Below are 23,436 nucleotides of genomic sequence, written 5' to 3'. Positions count from 1 at the left end.
GTGGCATATATACCGTTGGCTTTAATAGCGGAATACCAGCCGTTTTCTAAGCCCCTATACACTCCTAATATGTAGCGATATAGGATTGTTAGATCCACCACTGCAGCGAACAAAATTTTGAAAGACTTGGCGAGCCTTGATAACATTCCATTTTCCGTCTAGGCAAATAAAAAAATGAGCTGAGAAAGAAACAAATTACATGGATGTTAGAGAACCAATTGTGACAACTATAAAAGAAGTCAAGTAATAAAAGATTTTAATTTCTCCTGGTGAATATAATGATGAATTCTTCTCGGGTTCTCAGCCAAGTTAATTCTTGCGTGTATGCCGACGTTTCGAGAGACGACTTGTCTCCCATCTTCAAGTAATGCAATGAATAAGCCTGCGAAACAAATGATACTTTTCCAGATAATATTTTGAAGTTGGGGACAATTTTTTGGAAACCATTACGAGAATTTCGGGAATATTACTCTTCTCAGAATATAAATAGTTGCAATGATCACAATGCAGATGACAAGATCGCTTCCGCTTTCATTTTCAGTGAACAAAATTTGCTTCAATTTTAGGAGATTCTTGCATTTATAGTTTTCTAAGCATGCTCTTGCAGCAACTTACGGAGGTAGTGAATAGCGTGCATATATTCTTAATGTACGTTATCGCTGGACTTGGCATGGATTTCGAAGAGACCTTTGAAAGGAAATTCTTAGAGAGAAATCACTCTTATGAGTGCAAATGGTGCCAAGGGAAGTCCAAACCCTATTAGCCTGCTAGTCGTTAAGAGAGACGGCTTGGTTAATGCTTCAATTAAGATTAAGGCTCTTAGAAATGAAAATTTAATTTTTATTTGTTTTCTTTGTAGTAATTGATTCTAAATTAATTTATAACTAGGAAGCTTATGAAGATGAAAACGATGATCGTAAAAGAAGTTAGCAGCGATACAGATACCAATTACATTCATTTTAACTGCTTGTATGAAACTCTTTGACAACTTGTTAATCGCAAATGTGGAATAAAATCCTTCAAGGAGTAATATCTTCATCACAATTAGATTTCAATAATAATCTTTCTCATTTAATTCATTTTAGTATGAAAGTTGTGAAATTTTGAATTCAGTTAATACGATTTGGAAAAGCAAGTGAATCAGAAACACAATATTGAAAACTTACTTCATTCTACACATGGTATTTTGTCAATTCATTTAGAAAATTTCAAGAAAAACAACGTGGTAGATGTACCCTAATTACTCGCGTAAAAGCCTGATTCTTTAGTCTTAATGCCACTGTCTTCGCTTGAAATACCTATGAATAAACTTCTTATGTTTCAGAGATATGCATTGAAATAAGTACGGAAAAGATTCACAGATAATTAAGTGATGACCTTCGTATGTTAACAGGCAGCACACAGTTCTGCAAACGTAGGGAGCATTAATTGAGTCACGTATCCTTCCAGAGCCAATATAACATGTAGAACGTCCTTCAGCTAGATAACTTCATTAAAAATGATGTTCAATCGAATTCAAATTCTTCCTTCGACTGATGACATCGCAATAGACTCACGACATATACTCTTCCTGGTGATTTCTTGCGGACAGTCATAGGAAGGATAGCGAGAATGCGTTGTTTTCTACATTATAGTTCAAGGTGGGTGGATGCGTATCTAGGTTACGCGACGGATAATTCTCGCAAGTATCCAAGCGACGGGAATTCCTAGTTATAAAGAATGCGCGGGTACCGACTAAGCGTCTCGGCACTGCGCGCATTTGCGCAAGGAATAGCAAAAATATTTAGGTCGATTTTACAAATCCCTTTCTTTGCCACTGCCACTCGTCGCAAGAGACTGAATGAGAAACGTGGTAATCCATGCGAGACAACAAATAAGATGTACGCCGAAGGACAAGGGAGACATGGTGGGGTCTCATATGAAATGGAAAAGCTAGGGAACGGAGCGTAGGAGTTACTCAAGGCCTTGAATTGTAAAAATTGAATACAGCATGAGATAAAATTATAGAAAAAACAATTAAAATAGTAGCACCACATTTCAAAGGAAATATTGGCGACATTATACATTTTATAGTTCCAAAACCTTCCGTTACAAATAATCCCCTTTTGCAAGGATATTGCGTCAGATTTTTGAATTAAAAACGCGAATTTTATTTAATTAAATTCTACTAAGTGATAACCTCAGGCACAATAATAATTCGTACTAAATATTCAAAAAGTTATGTCATGAATAACCATATTTTTAAATATAATTATGTGAATATTTATGGAGGAATACGTTGCATGTAACAATCAGAATTAAAAAAAACTATTTTAAACAACAAGGATAGAACAAATTTAAAATCAATCATGAATTTTAACCCGTGTTTCATGGTATTAAGGGAAAATATATTTTGGACCAAACATATTTCAACCTTTAAATCCTGATCTCATAAAAACGCGTCAAAGGGATCCCGGTTTAACGTTCCATCCGTCGGATAGAGTATTGAACTCGAATAACCTATAGAGGCAGGAGGCATCTGAGGCAGAGAACCATTTTCCCGAAAATTTGCGAATATTTGAACCCTGACCCATGGAGCTAAAACTTTAGCCACTGTACTTACCATCTTCTTCTTCTTCTATCTATATATATATAAAAGAAAGTCGAAAATCGTGTTAGTTAGAACACTTATAACTCGAGAACGGCTGCACCGATTTCAATGAGATTTGGTTCTTTGGATTCGTCTCAGGCGGGGTTAACATATAGACCATTAAAAAAAGGATAATTTCACAAAAAAATTCATCTCTTTCCTATGGGCATGCTTTTAGGAGTTATAGTAACACAACAATTGATAAGTCGGTCAAAACTACAAATAAAATAATTTGTTTTGTTTTTACCACTTTAATAACTGAATTTAGTATCAATATAACATTTTAATTACTAAATATATTCAAAATATTTATTAAATTGAAATTACATTTTAAAAATTTAATTCGAGCTGATTGTAAGCCCAGCCGTGGCCCAGCTCGAGTTGACACTTCACTACCGTGTTTGTAAACAAATCTCCAAGCAATTGTTGACAAACGGTAATGTTTGTGTTCCTGTCGAGGAATCGAGCCGTTTGATTGACGAAGACGAAGTCACCAACTATCTATCTGAATATTTAAAGTCCTTGGACGTACCTGGCTTACCACGAATTACAGCTAAATGTTGGCTCTGTGTTCATGATCTTTCGAAACCTAAACCAACCATAACTATCCAACGGAACGCGTTTGGTTATTTAAAAAAATTGGTAATGATTGTGATTCACGCGACTTTTCTCAAAGGAAAACTCAAAGATTAGGAAGTTCTCATTCCGAAGATTCCATGATCCCAGCTTATATGTCCGGTTGATCTTAAACGTATTCAATTTCTAATTCGTGTTGCATTCGTGATAACGATTAACAAATCGCATGGTCAGTCTTTCAGTTTTTGTGATGTTTGTGCTCATGTGCTAATGAAAACCGATTAATTTGTCATGGTCAATTAAACTTGCTATGTTTACGAGTCGGCAAACCATCCGCTGTATTTCTTCTTTTGCTTCAAGGGCGCAGCTAGGAATTAAGGATTGGGGGTTTTAGGCGCAGCTAATACTACGGGTCTGTAGGGTATAGAAAACTCGCTAAGGTAAGCGAGAGGTGTGGGGGCCTTCCCCCAGACATTTTTTTAAGATAAATGGTCCAAAATAGTGGGTTTTGAGGCTGTGTGAATAGTTAAATATGTTTTGTTTGTTATTCAACCGTCCCCCTAATATTAGTAACAAAAGTTTGTAAAAAAAAGTTCTCTGAGCTCTTGGGGGGTTTCAACCCCCAAAATACCCCCTCACTGCGTCACTGCTTCGCTTCGCTATATTTATTTAGCTTCATCCGCTTTATCTTGCGCCTGATTACAAAACAAAAACTGCTGTTTATCAGAAGGTGCTTGACGCAAGACATTAAACCCGAATGTGTAGGGCACACCGTGGTGCGTTTACGCATGCAGCATGATTACGCAGTGCATTTTTTCCAAACAGAGATACTATAACTGGCGCGCCTTAAGTCATTTGATGCGAATGCTGCTTCATAGGGGCTTTTCTTACTCGATTTTGAGCATCAGTCAAGCGTCGGTCTGGCGTTGCGTTGACCTGCCCCGTGAACGGGCCAAGTTTATGCAACGGACTTGGACCTAAAAACATTTTTTTACGGTTAATAACACAAATAGCCAAAAACTGAATCCGCAAAATTTTTATTTCATTAACTGCTTTATAAAACCACAAACCCAAAATTTCTTGAGCTAAAACGTAAGAAAATTCATTAAAAAAAATCCGCGTTAACGTGCTCCGATCCACCCTATTCAATAAAAAAAATAAATATTCAGTAAAGACAATGTCTTTCTGCAATTTTGATACTCATTTAGGTAGTTTTATTCAATTTGTATCCTTATTTTATTATAATAAATTAAACATGATTAAAAACGATACAGCCACTCTTGATTTACAAATTGTGTACCTAAGTAAACTGTAAGTTCATTGATTGTAAGGCGGTACGAAGTTCGCCGGGTCAGCTAGTTTCATATAAAAACTAGTGTTACTCCGGCCACTGAATTTTTTTTTCCTAACAGTAGAGGATTCCCCTGGAGATCAAAGCGATGCTAATGCGGCACGTTAAGCTATTGCACAAAGTTTTTTTCCCCGTCAGATATATCATCTTTTTTCCCTTCAAGGCCTCCCAGGGAGAGGGCACGATTTAATTTCTCGCGGAAACAAGACGGGAAGGATGAGATTCCATCTGATGCATCAATCTACTCCGCATTTTGAAGTGCCACCAAGTTAGCGTCCTTTGGTTTCAAAACGATGTATCTTGAGATCGCCGCCGCACGGCCAGATTATGTCGGGAAGAGCTCCTCTTCTCCGCCGCGCGCTGGATATGCATCTGCGGCTAATTGCGTGATCAGCGAGGGAGAAAAGATCACGACGCGGATCCTCAATCACATCAGGCTTGTAATCATTCATTGCATTGGTTCGAATGGACACCTTTAAGGCTTTTTGTAAATCTTCCAATTGTGAAACAAAATTCGGTTCCACTGTTTTTTATGAGTTTTTATGAGCTACATTAAATTTGGCGAACTAAACTTCTAATGTTCCAGTTTGATGGATTCGCATTACGTAAAAGATACGGAATCAACTTTTGATGCCCAAAAGATTAAAAAAACTACCTATGTTTATGCTTCTGCAGCTGAAGTTAATTCATTTTTAAGTTGAGTATGTACCGATTGTGTAAAACATTTTGTAATGGAGTAAAATAGGATAAAGAAATCCACATTAAATATGGTGTAAGAAATTATGCACATATAAATTTTATCTGCGTTAATAAAGTGTAAAAAATGAATGTGCATGCAGCTGTTTGAAAACTAAATACTTACGTTACTATTTACATAAACAAATGAGAATCGTCCTCAAGTAAGTCTTAATTATTTGATTATTTAGGTTCCGCATCACCCTAACAATAAGTGGAAAATTTTCAGAGATAGACGCATAAACACCTAAATGCTTGTTTCGTAATTGACCATCAGTTCATACCATGAAGCAAGACTTCAGATTGCATCATTGTGGAACCATTTTTCATATTTATGCGCAGTTTGTTTGTAAGCAGCTATATTTTCTGAAAGTTCCTTAATGAGTTTTCGAAAAAAGTTTTTACTCCGTTGTCAATATCACCATCCCCATAAGGTGCAGGGCTTAATAATATCAATCAGGAATCAATAAAACAGAATTTGTGTATGGCAAGTAACTCAAAATGCCTAAGTAATTTGTCAAAGAGAGGCTGAATTTGATATCAGCCTAGGTTAACTCTCAGCATATGAAAAGGGCAACACAAATGGAAGAAGATCAGGCATTACTTATAATAGAACTCAATTAGGGTCGCGAATGTAGCTAAAAAAATATTACACTTGACTTGCCCGGGGATACCCATATCCCGTGTCAGACGGGATTATCATCCCCAACATCCTGCCAATTAACTGGAGTGCCCAATGCGGGAGAGGGAATCACAGAACATTCCCAGGGATCACGGTGCACCATCCCTTCTGCCTCTAATGAAGAAGAGCCATCGGCTAGCGCCTTTTCAAAGAATACTATTAATGGCTATTTGAAAAAGGACGCAGAAGAGCGGTCAGAAGAAATCCCAGTCAGTTGAAGGATTCCACCGTTGCAATCCTCAAAAGAGATCCAGGTCATTTCATCACCAGCTTCCGTTGCTGTTCTGACGGCTATTACGAAATTCAGGTCCCCATTCCCATCATCCCCTACTCCCGCCAGAAAAAAATCCTATTCAAGTTCATACACACCTCAGATTGGCTGCATTGTAACTGACTCAGCCTTGTGCATTCGTTTTAGAATAACCAATTCCCACTACCACACTTTTTTTTACAGGCTCCGAATACTTACCCTTTCCCTCCGACGCAGTTAGCACACACAGCCAGCCCAAGCTGAACGCTTTTTGATTCCCATTCTAATCAACGAGATCTTTCCGAGACTCTCTCACAAAGTGAACACATAAACAGCCGTTTCCTATTGCATTTCCCTTTCAAAGACGTCGGGCGCGAGCTCGTTTTCCCTAATTCCGCCGACGATGCAACTCAACACGCAACACGAGACGCTAATGACGAACGAGGGGCTTGAAGGTAACGACCGAATAGCTTTATCTCCGTTTATTAAAGGCAGACCGCATAAACTAGTTAGCCCTACCCCTTGTCCTTCAATTTTCATTACTTCATGCGTTTTAGAAGGTGATCGGCGGCACGATTTTTGAGATTCGCTAGGGACGTATCCCATCATTTTGCGCTCCTTGAGCAATAGTTGATGTTCATTTACCGTTTCGCAATGAAGATGCAATGGTAAGCCAGTGGAAGATCATCGTTAATTTTCATTCCTTCTCCATCCCTCTTTATTGTTCAAATAAAAATTGTTGGCAATTAGATGATCCTATTACGATATTTAACGACGAATCACAAATACAAATACTGATGAATAAACATAAAAACATAAATAAAAAATGGCAATACTATGTAACTCATTTACCTCGAGATATTTTCCATGAGAATGATAATGACTTAAACACATTAGAAAAGTTATGCGGATAAAACTTTTTCTAAAGCAAATTATGGCATTCTAATGTATATGCTATTCAGAATACATTAAAAACATTTGCGGTCAGTGGATTTGTTTTCTAAACGCTTTAAAAAAATTGAAAAACCATATTATCATAAAAAATGCCGATGGAATCATATTTTTAATGAGAATAGAGCAAAAGGGTTGTTAACTCTAAACAAAATCTACTACAACCCAAGGTACTCTCATGTTGACCGTTGATGCTGTGGCTGCTTCTATTAATTTTAAAGAGCTGGAAAGGTAATAGCAATACAGCAAAGACAAATTTTCTATCTAATAATTCATCCAATGCACCAATTTCTATTCTCTAAGGTGCTATCTGTTGTCTGTAAGACTTCTCGTTTCGCTTTATATTACGAGAAAGCGAAAAATGTTTTCTCTGCACAACTTCTGTACTAAACTGGAGCAAGGAGAAATATAATGTTAACAAAACTCAATGGGCAGAGAAATGATCTTATGGGACAAAAGAAAAGAACCTAAGTCATATCCACGTCATATATTCGGCAAGGGCAATTTCAATGCGATAGCGCCAGCATCAGGGACATATGCAAATTTTAATGATGACACTACCTAATTTATACGCATTACGCTGAGTAAATTTTGTGAACAGACTAAGACAGTCCTCTCTCCTTAGGATGACGATAAAGAATTTAAGTGAATTAAAAGAATATATCAAATTTGTTCGAAGATTTATAAACCTCTATTCAAATAAATATTTGGGCTCACTAGAGCATAGGAATTGGTCAAATCATCAGCCTACGTATTGTTTTATTCATTTTATGAACTTTTGCTTTGTATTAAGTGATTGATAATGCCATATCAAAAGTAAAATAAAACTTCCCGATGAATTAAAAGAATACTTGCGCATCCCTGTTTAAAAATGTTGTCCACTTATTTTATATCCATATCACTTCTCCTAAAAACTCATGTATTTTATTCAAACACATTATATTTCTATTCAATGCATCACAATACTGAATAAAATTAAGACGATCATGAAAAAGCATTTTCATATCTCTCCAAAACAGCATTCTTATGATAGAATTCCTCACGAAAAAATTAGAAATCTCTTCTGTGCCGATTGAGATGAAAAACATCTCGTTCGATTAGTCACGCAGCCCGATTCGGTTTTTTTTAGACTAAGCGAGAGTTAAGGCACAAGATCACGCGTCGTTCAATGGAGTGGAGGCATCCGGCGTGCCAATGACACAGCTTCACTGCGAACGAAAATTGACCGCCATCGCTAGCGGACTGGGACGAGAAGAGAAAAAAAGCCGGCTGCATTAGATGAGAAAGGCATCGGAAAACGATCCAGAAAAAGAGTCAGAAATTGGCATAAGTGAAAGGGGGAGGACAAAGGCACAACTGCCAACAAAGATGGCCTATTGATCGATCTTTGATTGGTATAGAACATCTATCTCTATATCAGAGAAAGTCACTGGCACTTGAAAATTCTTCTGGAAATTCTTGGTAGTGCACGCGTTCTCTGTCGGTGGGAATTGAACGAATATCAATCACGCCTAGAAAATAAATTAGTTTGAAACACATTAAAGCAGAAACAACATTAGGTTTAAAAAAGAGATTACATTTCAAAGTCAATTTTAGAAATAAGAAATGCCAAACATCAGAAAAAAATATTGAAAACATTCTGAGGCCGTGTTCAAAAATTTTCATGGAAAGAGGAAACAATTCTAATGCTACTCAATAAGTAAAATCGATTTTAAAAATGGGAAGCATAAGCGGATCTAGGGAAGGGGCACGAGGGCACGTGCCCCACCACCCCCCAGACCCTTAAAAAATATGCAAGATTTTCAATACGGTCCCATTATCATTGAGTTCGTTTTGTACTACGAGGTATCCTTGTGCCCCCCTCAGAACAAAATCCTGGATACGGCCTTGCTTGAGCATCCCCCCAGAAAGAAATCCTGGATCCGACCCTGATAGTAAGGATGCATTATCAAACATTTTAGTCTACGGAAAGCTTAAACCTAATTGAAAGTGTTTGTTTACACATACTTGTGCTGGTACGAAAATGAAAGCAAAGGTGGTGATCAATGATACGGCAATATTTTAAATTCTAAATTTTTAAGAGAGATTATTGGGAAAGATAACCCGAAAAACCTCCGGGTAAAATAAACATTTCCAACGCTTCCAATTCATTCGGCCCGACGGATCAATCATTGGGCATAAATATAGGTTCGAAGATTTTCGCGGCGTTGATTAGATGATCTATCCATTCTATTCGGGTTTTCCACTGCGTTTGTTGTTTTTTAATGACAACGGTTTCGCTGGCGTTACAGTCAGCGTCTTCATACCTTCGACCTGAAGACGCTGACTGTAACGCCAGCGAAACCGTAGTCATTAAAAAACAGCAAACGCGGTGGAAAACCCGAATAGAATGGATAGATCATTGGGCATAAATGTTGGTTATTCTCAAAATGGTAAGAATGAAAATAATCTGCAATCGGTATCATATTCTTGATAGGAGCGAGAGCTTTACACTAAAGTTCCATCAAAATATCTCGTCTCAACCTAAAATTAGAGAAAAAAAAACAATGCGAAACATTAATTGCCGCTACTACGCAATCCGCCGAGTAATTTAAGCTCATGAACGGGACTCGCTTAAAAGTCATGACGCTTCGCCAACAGCCGAAGCTCACGACTTCTCGCCCAAGCCATTACGCCATACTTCTCCGCCCGGAAAATAATCCGAAACTTGGCTTCCACCGCCGCTCTGGATATAGGGATACAGCAATCCGCTCATAATTCGTCGCCCCAGCCGTCGTAAATACGAGGTAGCATCTCCCTCACCATCAGCCTCCGCTCCGAGAGAACCGTCGGTTTCCGCCTGTGCCGTGCTCGACCCTTGACCCCTACGAAGCGGACTGCCTATTCGATGCGCGCAGCCAACCCCTTAAGTAAATGAGAGCCTCCATCCCCCTCGCGAGTGACACCCCGTAGCATTAACACACCCCATCCCATCATCAAGCCGCGGACGGTATATGACCCGTGTACCTGCCAACTTCTCCCATTACGAGCTCATGTGCCATGCGCCGTGTCAGTAACGTGACCGCTCTCAACCACCAGAGGCGGAGCACGTCTGCCCTCCTCATCGGTGAGTCGACGAAGTAGGTGGATGAAAGAAAAATCACTCATGAGTACCTCTTTGTTTCAACACCAGTCATTTTACCCGAGCGCGAACGTATTCCTACATGATTACAGTCCTCTGAGCTTTTTAAGGTGAATGTGCGTTAATGAAAACTTGGCTTGTATCCAGTTATAGCCATTACTACACTAATCGATGCGAATTAATTCTACGTAGGTCTATACCTAAAAAAATTAAGAAAAGGATATTTATATTTACATTTATTCTCAGTCATCAGGATTGGTTAGAGGTCGCACTTACTAAAATCATCAGGCCTCTTTCATCCATCCGCATACTTAAGCTGAAGTAAATTTATCTTTTCATGAGTGCGGACCTAAATCTATCAAATTTTTATCGCTCACAACAATAAATGGACTTTAAACGGAACCTGTGCCGTGTACAGGAGGTTTTACTGTGACTGTGGAGCCTTTTACCAATAATTGCTAATAAAAATTGTTAAAAAAACTTTTTATCAGATTAAAAAAATCGATGATAACTTGAAAGTTAGACTACCAGCCCTGAAGATTCAACGACCATACTCTCCAATCAAGACTGTTTTCAGCAGTCTGTGTGATTCTCACTATTTTCGCCCAAATCATGCATTTTGGTTTTACAACAGTAACAATTTTTCTCTGGGATCACCGCTGAAGGAGGTTGAGTTAAGTTTCATACTTATCATTATTTTAATGGCGCAAATGACATAAGTTTTGGTTGTATGGCCATTAATTGGACAGTCGCCATCTAAGTTTTTCCCACAATCAGACTGCCATCACCACATTAACCTTACGTAATTACCGGTTTTTTGTAAGTAATTTCAAGGATATGTGGCGTGAAAGGCTTGAACTAAATATTTTGAACTTCTATCGGTAGTGCCTAGAACGAAAGGTGTGTATTAAAATTTTCTTGAGATGAAAGCTGGATTAGGATATTCAGCTTAAACTTTTAATGCCATCGATATCAAGGATGTAACAGCACACCAGGAAATCGAAAAGTTGTAGTGAAATATCCTAATCCAACGTTCATTCCGAGAAGATTTCATTAAGATACCCTACTGGAAACGCAACAAATCCTAAAAAAGGGAATTGTTTTGAAATTTCTCCCAAAAAAGGCATTAAATCCGAGTTTTTTTTGTGTTGAACCCGAGTGAACAACAAGGCGTGCATTAACATTCTTGAACGAGTGGGAAATATTAGTAGGTGCTACTTGGGTGTCAGAGCGGAATTCTCAACTGTGAGAATTGGCCTCTCGCCTGGTCCCTCATTCCCTACTCACCCTCGGCCAGTATCCAAGCCAACAACCTTTCGCTTCCGAGAGCATTACCTAGTCGCGCAAAGAAATTCTGCGAGAGAAACAAAGCCAGAAATGAAGTAATGCGCTCGGCTTTCCCATCCCTCTTGCAACGCGAGTCAGACAGCGGGCAGCGTTCTAGGCGGGGCAGTGCACTTTATGGCCTCGACATTGCCGGAAAAATGGACATACGGGCGTCGCAACATAACTCACGTGTCGCTATATTTCAACGCTAATAGTGTAAAAATGACCCACGACTCCTTTTTCGAACTGTTGGGAGACCTCAAAGGATATCTAATCCTCTTGTCTGCCCTTCTTCTCCAGTTAACCGCTAAGCTGTCTACTAGCAAGGTGTCTTTAGCTATTTATGCAAAACTTGAAATGAAATGTGGTTCAGCAACACTGAAATATACTAAGCAATTCATGAATAAATATTTTTCTACACATAACGCATTTATGCATGTATTTTTCCAAATATAACTTATTTCCCCTTCCTAACAAAGTGATTGAGAATTTAAACTTTCGGTGGAAGGAAATTGGCGAAAAAATGGAGAAGATATATATGCTAAAAGTTATTTTATTGGAAATCAGATACATAAAATTTCCTAAGCGTCGAACAGGTTCTCCGCAGAGAAAAATGTAGGCCATTAAAATTAAAGAGAACCCCTTCATTTTGCCCTTATTACCAAAAGTTTAGAAGTAGATGTCAATAGTCTTCGTACTTCTTGTGCCTCCTAAAATATTATTTATAAGTAGGAACCCATTCGTGTAATTAACGTATGAAGACTATATATTCCAAAGATACTCAGATGCGGAAACTCAAAGCTGCCGGATGTTTTCAATTGAACGAGCCTTTCAATAAAATAATTAATTACTTTATAGTTCGGAGATTATTAGAATAAAAAATAATAATTAGAAATTTTTCCAGAAATGTTTGCGGAGAGGTAGCAATTCTAAGGCCATTCAGGAGTGATCTTCTCGAAATTGATTACTTGAGGTTCCCTTCTGCAGTCCACCTTCTGCCTCACCTGATCGACGGATTTATTTCCTTTCTCCGCTTCTCTTTAACCTTTAGCGCCACATTCTCACTCGAATCACGGGGCGTGACCAGCAGGGTAACCAACGAAGTTCTATTGTTTTTAATCTCTATCGTAACAGGCTCAATTTTGTGGAGTTTCATTCTAATAAATAAAAGCGAGCAAACTATGTATGAATCCACCAATATATTTATGTGGTGCTACTAGTTTCGACGCAGCGGCGTCATCATCAGGTACCTTGGTTGATTTGGTGGATTTATACATAGTTTGTCCGCTTTTATTTATTCTATTGTTTTATCTCTCACTTCCAGATGCACGGCAATTTCTGCGGACCTAAGTGGTGCTCAATATTTTTCAGGAAAATAATCGCCCATTTAATTCCTACAACGATGTATCTATATACGATGCACAATCAAAATATTTATAGATATTTAAACTCCAGTTACATTTGAAATATCCCCTCAAATTGTAAAATTAATGCAAATATTTGAAAAAATGAACAATATAATGGATCGGTGTATTCATTTTCAACTTGAGGGGCGTGAGAGCTATTAAACAACTCCCTCATAAAGTAAGTGATCCATTTCCTCGTCCGTGTGCGGACCGGAGTGCAATGTTAGTCTACTAATTAACGATAATGAAGGGAAAAATGGTGGAAATAAAGCGTTTTCAACTCAATCTTTTCCGAGGAGTTTGGTATCCGTCAATGAGTTGCTAGGAAAAACACTTTGTCCACTAGTTCCGGATGGAGCAGATTCTTTATCCGCAGGTAGCTCAATACGCATTTACCCAGCACATAACTTCATCCTATCCTGTTACCATATCCATATAATTATTTATCACACAATATTTTACTGTCCATAAGTTTGTGCCTTCACTCAGAATTCTCCGTTTGCGATAACTAGGGAACCATTTGCGTGCTCTTAAATAAGCAATGTTACCACTCATGATTCTTTCAGCCTCAAGTTACCGGTAGAAGCTCATATCTGCCTTAAAAATATTACTTAATTGGTAAGGATAGTTTTGGTACTGTAATGTAAGGATAGTTAAAATCATATCAAACATAGAAACGGGCCAAGTAAACGCTCCCCATCAACTGAATTAAATGTGGAATTAATATGATTTTATTCGGTTTCTCATTAGAATTCAAATATTTTATGGCTCGTGCTGTTAACATCTATGATCAATTTATTCTCCCAAAAATGCTATTTTCCTGTCTATTTCTATATATGCCCTCAATTATGTACCATTTTTTCACGCAATATTCGTTGTTTGAAAATAAAGTAATTGCCGATATTGGCAAACGAATTTTTACTGGAGCCGAGAATGAAAAGAACAAGTTTTCCTTGAGTAGGCTTAGTGGTGAAGATTCTGCGGGGAGCTATACGGGATCTACGCAGCGTGTCCATCTTTGTATACTTACGTCTACAAAGTCGTCAGTCAACAAAGATATAAATAGCCGGTGCATATCCGGTTTGTATTTCTCTGCAGAACAAGAGTTGCCTTTCTCCATCACCTCCGAAGAGCATTGGAAGGGATGACTGGAAATATTTTGGGGGCATTAGGACTGAGAACGCGTGGGTCGCAGTCGACGTGCATTTCCTGCGGGCGTGGTATTTTGCCTGGAGGTTAAATTTGTATCTTGATACCCATCCTCCTACACAGCTAACAATGATTAAAGACGAGTTTATCCCGTTTCATTTGTCACCCTCCTCCTCTCGAAATCAGAAAATATCTTTTAATCCTTTGTAATCCAGAGCTGCTTATGGTAGAATTTAAATCTCAAGACTTCTAAAATCATTTAAAAAGTTTTTTAAAATTTCTACTCATTCATTATAACTGTGGGAGCTACATATTTTGCTATTAAACTTGATAGCATGAAAGAACACGTAGTTTAAATATTCCCTGAATAGAGCAGAAAATGAAGCATTTTTGATGTTACTTAAATTAAAAATTGGATTGTAAGGGGTTAAAAAATTTATCGTAACGATAGGAACTCAGAGAACTGTACGTCAGGGGACCACCTCATACTATGGATGTTAATTAACACAGGAGCAGATGGTGACAATCAAGTCAATCAATACATGCCCTTAAATGAAAAGGGTGTTGATGCATTGAAGTCAAATTACAACCTTGCCGTCTACCATGAATCAGAAGATAAGAATGATTAATTATTAATATTTATTTCGAAAACGTGAGCACTGTTCCGCAAAGAGAAATAACATACTCCTATATAGTTTGAAGAAATAAAAATTAACGAATTTTAACGACACTAGAAATGAAATACAGAAATTTATAACATTTGGTAGGAAATACGCTTGATTTAAAATATGCTTACATTATTAAATTCCCTTTTTTCATATATTTGGACGTATTTTCTTCAAAAAAATTCAGAAAGAATAAAAAATATCGTCTTCTGTCACAACGGTGTAACAAAAAGACTTGCGTGACTACGTACATTATTTGATTAATATTATTTGAAAGTACTTTTTCTGACTTGAGTGGAGATTATGCTTCTACTCATATTCCAATTCGATAATGTAAAAATAAATAATGTAAGCAATTATTTTAGACCTCGAAATCAAGTACATATACGTAAGACATAATAATGATAATTATAAAATTTGAATAATATTTTTTCCTCGCCCCATAAATAATGAGTGGAAAAAAAAAGGAATTAAAATGGCTAAGAACATAAAAATTTGCATAATATTCATCCCTACGAGAAAATATTTGCAAAACTGCGAACAGTTTTGAATAAAAAAAATTTCTCTTCGGTCAAAAACCATAGTATAAGGCCTATCAGATATTCGATCTTGGCAATATTTAAAGCAAGAAAGGCAGGAAAAATCATACGAAAGAAGCACTTACGCGCAGCTAGAAAAAACATAATGTTTCCGAGCTCAAGAATGATATGCTCTGAGATCTTTCAAGCGTGAACGTAAGTTTTTTTCGTGATGAAGATATCGTGAACTGAAATATTTCTCGTAGGAGAGAAACAAGAAATTCCTTATTCTCACATGCGGAATCATCGGCGTCCACTGTGATGTTGGGGCACGAAAGTGTGATAAAAATACGGTATCTGATGTGTCTAGAAAATTAGAAACCTGGTCACAGATCATTGATCGCAGTGGAGGAAAAAAAACTCCTTTAGCTTACACGCGAGGCGACATTTATATGGAAAAGATATCCAATAAATACTTTTATCGAAGGCTATCACATACTTTCCAACACGCTTACTAGGAAAAAATAACAAGTGAAGAATTTATTTATTTAAAGATTTATTAGCGATTAATATAGTGAGATACTGCCAGATTTTACATCACCATGGAGGGAAATAATGGTTGGGAGAGAAAATGAAAATTTTATATTGTATTGCGTGTCAAAAATGGCTTAGATTTTTTCATGATTGATCACCTTACTCGACAAAAAACATTGAAACTCATTTGCATGGTAAAAGTAAAATTTGATCACAATAAATGAAATACATAACATAATTGTTTTTTGGTGCATTTTAGTCACCTGAAAAAGTGAATGTTAAATTTTTGAAAGTAAAGAACGAGTTTTTAATTAGTTCATTGCACATTTATAAATGAAAATTTTCGTACAAAATTTTTCTGGAGAAGATTGAGTATCTATGACAGGGAAAGGCGTTTAAGCAGTGAAACTTAGGAAACCAATGAATAACTTTGACATACAATTTATCAGCTTCCTAATTCAACCTCGAGGATGTCATCTCGAAATGAGGGTGTTATCTTTATCACCCATTAGGCTATTTATTAAGGCGAAGATAAGCTTAAAAATTTTTCTTTTCTCAAGAATTGGAGTTGAATTCATACCCGGTAGTTGCGATTAACCAAGATGGTAAGGAAATAGTTTTTTCCTGCCTCTTTGGAATTTCGTTGCAGTAATGAGACGAAACTTATTAAAAATAAATTACCGAGAATGATGATAAATATAGTCACAAAAAATCCAAAATTCTGCTCATTGTAAGGCCTTCAAATCTCGTATTTAAATTCATATTTTCTTCACACCTATATGTAACAGTCAATCCAATCACTGAATTCTTTGTCCACGCTCAGAAATATACTTATTCCATTTTAAGGGATACAAAATACAAGAGCAAAGGTAAACAGACAACTACGCTGAAAGAGTAAATTTGCAAACATATAATGTATTTAATCTTGATAAATATCGTACAAAGTACCTCAGAAATCTTATAAATTAACTTAGGTAAATGTAATTGATTTCTTCCATTTATTTCACCCTATCACTTTTAACTATGAATCCCCACAACTGACAACGAGCCAGAATTTTAGTTTGTCTCTGCTCATTTTTATCGTTGCAATCACCTTGGATTTGAATCACTTACCTCGAAGGGTGACGTTCACGTATCCGAGGCCGATGTAAGCACCCAAATGACCTCCGATTTTCTCCCGCGAAAAAGCGCGGTAGGAGCTGACGATGTCCGTGGAAGCGACGTGCCAGCCGCAGCCGTAGTTGGCCACTGCAAAGAGAGAGAGGCGGAGAGGTCATGTCAGCCAGTGGGTCGGAAAATCACGCGTGGATGCAGGGACACGACACGGGTACCAACCCAAGTGTAACGGGGACTCTCGTTCACCGAGACAATTTATCAAGTTAAAGCCGCCTGTAAATCAGACCAGCAACACACCGATCATTGAATTCAGAGGCTAATTTCAACTACTCAACTCCATTGAGCCATTGAAAACAGTTTCCTGCCCATATTCGTACCGCTTTCGCTATAAGACCTTCATTTAAGCCCAAGAAAAGGATAAATGCATTCAGACCACCTGCGATATGGAAATCCATTGTAATGTGCTGATGCAAGGTACTAGTAGTAATTAAAGTTAACTGTTGCTTCGTTGAGTTTTTATCATAAAGCCCTGATTAGTTGTAATTTGACGATGAAACACGAATTACATGCATTGACTAGTGATAGGCCAAAAATCCTGTACTGGGTTTTCCGTAGAAATTACGGAATCCGTTTGAAGTTAGTTGAAAACAGTTGGATTTTCTCAGACAGCTAAGGAAAAAAAGCTTAATATGATAGGTTACTACTTAAAGCCTTATGAAAAATCGCAAGGAAATATATACATTTGAGAAACTTGAACAAAAATTCTAGGGAATTCGATGAATCAATTTTTTTTAAGGTTTTAACTTAGAAAATATTAATGCCATCAAATTCATGATAATGCCCCACCAGATCTAAGCAGTAATTATTCAATTAGCCAGAAAAAGAATGGTTGAAATAGATCGAATTATTTTCTCCATCACGCATAAGTTTCACCATTTTGGTCGATATCGGTTATCATGAACTGATTCTCGCGAGCGACATCAGTTCTGCGAATGTGTGCGATACGGATCACCGGTTCCAAGTACCCCACCGATGACTGGTTCGGTGTCGAGGGGGTTTTTAGCCACAGGGTACGTGGGAGGATAGCGACTGGAGGGTGCGACACTGCGCCACCGGAGGCCTGCCCCGCCCTCAGCATGCCGCGGCAGTTCGCCAGCCCCCGTCCTGGGCTCCATGCTCTTTAAGAGCAGCATTTTTCTAGATTTGAAAAAGCTTAGCATCAAATCTCGTCCACTAAAGTGAGGGCAGTAAAACACGCAACGGAGTGAGTTGTTCTTCGTTACACGAGAATTTTATTTACATAATTATCCAAGAATTTGCTTTCGTGACTAAATTTTCCACACCCCAATGCCCACGATCTCTATCGTGTGAATTTCAAAAATGGGTCATTTGTGCCCAATGCAATTTCTAATAAAACAGTTATATTCTTTATGATTATTAACTCACTTAATCCGAGGGATATTCCAGATATATTGGGGCAGAATCACCCTGTCGCAGGCGACTGACAATGATACTGAGTAGGGGTTTGTTTAATTTTCCCTCGGAGTTTTGCACCCAGAACGCTCATCTGGATTTGAACCCAGGACCATTAATCTAGTTGCCGAACTCAATACCCTCTATTCCACTGAACTTACTTTGTTGCAGATAATGAGGGGTTAGAGTAATATTACTACAATTTTATCAATTTTTGATAGTAGTGTGCCCACAAATCAAAATTATAGGTTTCTCCATATCCGCATGATGATGGGACGAAATAATTATTTAGAAAGATTCAATTTTATAGCCAAACTAATATTTAATTATCCAAAAAAGTTATAGCTGGTAATAGATAATGATACTCATGACGTATGAAAATGATATTTTACTTCGCAAGGATAAAATATGATGCGATATGTTAATTTAAAATAAGAGAAATGTTCCATGTTCATATTTAAAACTTGACTTTTCTTTGGTAAGAAATGGAAGCGTTAAAGTATTTGAAGATATTAAAAATATTAGAAAGTAAATTGTTAAATTCTGCCAACTCAACTTAAAAAAATTGAATACTCAAAATAAAGGAGAAGTTACAAATAAATAGTACTAACAAAAAGCCTACTTTAAGAAAACACAGAGTCAAAAAAAATACGAATCCGTCTGTTGAAATCAAAAGAATGAGAGAAATGAAAATGGATATCCTCTTTCATATCCGAACAATTCGGCGTAGACTGAATCAGAGCAGCCTGCTGACACCTCCACTACGATTACGGAAATCTCGGAGCATGTTAAAGAGCGCTTGGCTATTCACACGTCAGTATCAGAGATGGCAACGTGGATAGCTCGGGAAGGGGGTTTGATCTATTCCCTCGGACAGATCTATGGCGTCGCGCGAGCCAGAAATGGCGCCAAATTTGTGCGTCACACGGTGAAAGGGCTCTGCTCAAATATCTTCATCCCCATCTGTTTCCATATTTAAAATGAATGTGGGTCAGAAAAAGGTGCAGTTTTAACCCCATGACTCGTCGGCGTAAAAATAGAGAGGCGCGACCAAAACTGGTAAAGATACGTTCTGTCGCGCTGAAATTTTGAACGATCGGTCAACCATGTCACCAAGAAAATGTCCCAATGATGAAAATGTCAACAAAAAGAAAAATGTTATAAAGGTAAAGTAAAGTTTTATGGAAAACATGTTTTAATTAATTTAAGTAAACCGTGCCTCGACCCGGCATACATAACTTAGTCATGAGCGAAACCTCTATGAATTCACAGTTTGGGCTTCGCTCTCCGGCTGTGGCGCTGCGCCCACGATTTGGACTGCTTGTCGCATCATATGATCAGTAGTTCATATCATCTTCTCCGGCATAGCTCTCAAAATTCTACAGAGGAGGATGACGCCTCGGTAGCTTAACTGGGTAAAGTACGCGACCGAGAATCGGGAAATCCCGGTCAAAGCGAACGATTTTTTCTCCGTGGACTTTTCGCAAAGCATTTTTTTAACCAAAAATAAATTCACCGCATTGGGATGTTTAAAAGTGGAGGGATGGAGTTTACTTATTTTACAATAATTATTCTTACATTAATTTAATAAAGAAAGACTAAATAGCCTCATTCACAATAAGTATATTATAACCAGCCTTGTCTAAGGAAAGTTACAAGAAAGAAGAGGTTTTTAATTATATAATGAGTAAGTGCATTTAAATAAAAATGTGCATGGTTTAAAGTAAGCTATTCATCTCACCGCCAAGTGAGAAAATTAACTTACTTGACGTCGGGTGATAAGAGGAGATATTTCCTGAGCCTAAAAGTCGGGAGGAAAGGCCAGGAAGGGAACAATGAATGAGAGTCCGTATGGCTTTATTTATTTGGTGAAGGGATCTGGCGGATCAAATCGAAAGAAACGGAGCGAAGGAGGAACAATGGAGGGAGGGTCACTGGGGGAGGGAACGAGCTCGCGCTTCGAAGGGTTTACACGGGAATAGCGCTGAGTCGGATGCATATCGATTTTAATTCTATCGATTTGCGAAGAGATTTTTGTCTACATTCGCGCGATACCTTCCGCACATGTTCTCTTAGGTGAGATGAAGAGATAAATGAGACTCATATTTCTATAGAGCCATTTTTTAACACGCAGAAGTTTGGAACGCGAGGTCAATTCCGTTGCAGCTATACTAGCTATCTTATTCTGAAGATTAAAACCTGAAGACCAAGAGTATCTATAATTTACTTAACAAAATATGGAATTTAAGTAAAAAGACCGGAAAATGCAACATAAATACGAGTCAAAGAACTTTAATAAAAAATGTTTTCGCAATTTTCTCATGTATACATTTAAATTGATATTTTGTGATTTCCATTTTTGGTGAGACTATGAATTGCATAAAATAAATTTTGAAATACTGACATGCTGATAACGGCCAGTTTATGACTCTATGGGATGATTACCGGGGCCAAATTACTACCAGAAATCTTACTAGTAATTAAATTTCTTATTGCTCAGAGAAAGCGATTTGTTCTTCAGTATAACGTTAAAATTTTTTTCAAGAGTATTGGAAAAAGTTATTATTTCACAAATATATTATCCACCTAAAAGGTTTGAAATATAAAGGAGTGGAGGGCTAGATAGGTTTTCGGTTGTATTTATCTGGTAAAGAGATTGGGGGAGCGTTTGGTCGGTGGTCAGAGGTCTCTGCTACTAATCGACGGGTTCCTGATTCAAATTCCGGGATAAGCCTTGGGACACCCGCAAACGAAATCCTCGAAGTACTTGGTGGCTCAGAGATAGGAACTTACCCTTACCCTGGATGAGTCAATTAACCGAGGGTTTGAAATATAAAGGAGTGGAGGGCTAGATAGGTTTTCGGTTGTATTTATCTGGTAAAGAGATTGGGGGAGCGTTTGGTCGGTGGTCAGAGGTCTCTGCTACTAATCGACGGGTTCCTGATTCAAATTCCGGGATAAGCCTTGGGACACCCGCAAACGAAATCCTCGAAGTACTTGGTGGCTCAGAGATAGGAACTTACCCTTACCCTGGATGAGTCAATTAACCGAGGCGTTAACCGAAATTTATAAACATGATGATGAAAATCATCAAAGTCATAACTTTTCAATTTCTATTCCCCACAATGACAAATATTATACTGCAAAACATTGCAAAAAAGTGGCTCGTATTACACTCATCACTGAGCCGCGGGCATTTTTGAAAACAGATTAAAATGTGACTGAAGTGGCAACAGAATTCTAGGCCTTCCAGGCGGCCCAGGTGGCCCGGGGAAGAGAACTAGCACCCTTACCCAGAATGAGTTAAAGACTAATGCCAAAGGTTTAGTCTGGAGTGAGCTCTATCCTAACCAATCTGAGGGTGGAATGTCTGAGTGAACGTGAGTGAGTGAAGGGCTCTGCGACCATTTGGATGGGAAAAATGTTGAAAGGAGACCGCAAGAGTCAGGCGCGCGCAAGCACCCACGAGCGGACCGCGAGGAAGCATTGTAGTGGGCGCTGCCGCCGCCGAATGGGTCAATCACTGGAAGCCTTCCAACGCGCAATGGGGCGAGGGAGGAGGAGGAGAAGAGGGGGAGGGGTTGTGAGTTGTGCGCCCTAAGTGCTCTCTCTCCCCCAGCTAGAGAGGTGCTTTTATTATTTCACGTCGATTGTGGTGGTGAAGGCACAAAAAGACGCCCACGATCCACTACTGGCTGGCCATTCCAATTCCCTGGGAAGTGTAGGAGAACAGAATGGGGAGGAAAAGCACACGAAGTCTCTTTCTTACGACCTCGTCGTCATTACGGCATTCAACGATGGTAGTAGAAGGAGTCTATTTTTCTTAGGCAGATGGAGAGCGGTTGTCGAGGTCAGAAAGTAAGGTTTGGAGAGAGCTCCTGCGATTGGGTTGAGAATAAAAAAAAGACAATTTTTTCGAGCATATTGGAAAAAGTAATTATTTCACAAATATATTATCCACCTAAAGGGTTAGAAATATAAAGGAGTGGAGGGCTAGATAGGTTTTCGGTAGTATCGTACGTATGTATATAGAAGAAAGCAATGGCGGATACTTTTTATTCGCTTTTCGGGTTTTCCTCCGGTTAATTTGCTCCATATCTCCGACTTTCCGAAAAGTGACTTGCCTTTCATCTCCAAGGGATCTTCTGAATTCTTCTTCTTCTCCTAAAAAAATTCTTCTCATTCAGAAGATCTCCTGAGGATGAAAGGCAAGTCGCTTTTCAAAATGTCGGGAGAGATGGAGAAAATTAACCGGTGGAAATCCCGAGAAACCTTTCTATACTTGATACACCGGGAAAATCTAAGATCTTACGATTTTTTATTCACACTTCGGGAAGCATTCTCTCCACTGAGACTTTTTGTGGAGTAAATGATGTACACAGGGATTTTTAGAGCCCTTCACATTAGGGCTGTTACAAGATAACGCATACGGATATTTATTAATGGTATTCAAACGGTATGCATGGTATTTGTTATTCAATGGTATTGGTAATGGTATTCAAAGATATGCATAGACGACAGGTGAATCCGTCCATATTTTCATTCTATTAGAATATTATTGAAGATTTTCAACCGATTGAGGGAGCTCTATCTTGAGCATATCGCGTATTACTTTGGCTCATCCCCCTCATACTTTGAATTTTCTCTTCAATCACGATAACGTCTATTCCCTTTATTTATACATTTATAAATCGTATCCTCTTCCTTTTCCTACCATGCTCACCGAACAACCTTCAACTCAGTTTTGAGCATCCTCTACCAGCAAAATGCTCGCACCAACTGGCTAAAGTTGAACCTTGAATTACGCATGCATAAAAATTACTCAGTCATGTTATGTCTACCACTGAGCACGGAAAAAAAATGTTTCCAATTTTAAAACAGCATTTCATGCCTATGAGAGCAAAATCATATAATACTTACAATTAGATCTAGCGTCGTCCCTTTCCAACTCACT

The 23,436-nt window shown here is 38.2% G+C and overlaps 1 protein-coding gene across 2 annotated transcripts in view; it reads right to left on the bottom strand.

The window, feature by feature from the left end:
• Positions 1-23,436, bottom strand: part of LOC124159383 (dual oxidase maturation factor 1-like) — a 324,286-nt gene that overhangs the window by 51,211 nt on the left and 249,639 nt on the right. For both annotated transcript variants that reach the window (XM_046535158.1, XM_046535157.1), the window contains one exon: positions 17,007-17,141. In XM_046535158.1, coding sequence (XP_046391114.1) covers positions 17,007-17,141 — 135 coding nt within the window. The remainder of the gene's footprint in view (positions 1-17,006; positions 17,142-23,436) is intronic.

The sequence above is a fragment of the Ischnura elegans genome, chromosome 5 (genome assembly GCF_921293095.1).
Source record: "Ischnura elegans chromosome 5, ioIscEleg1.1, whole genome shotgun sequence".
Lineage (NCBI taxonomy): Eukaryota > Metazoa > Arthropoda > Insecta > Odonata > Coenagrionidae > Ischnura > Ischnura elegans.
The sequence above is the reverse complement of the archived record's forward strand: the minus strand, read 5'-3'. Positions and strand labels throughout refer to the sequence as shown.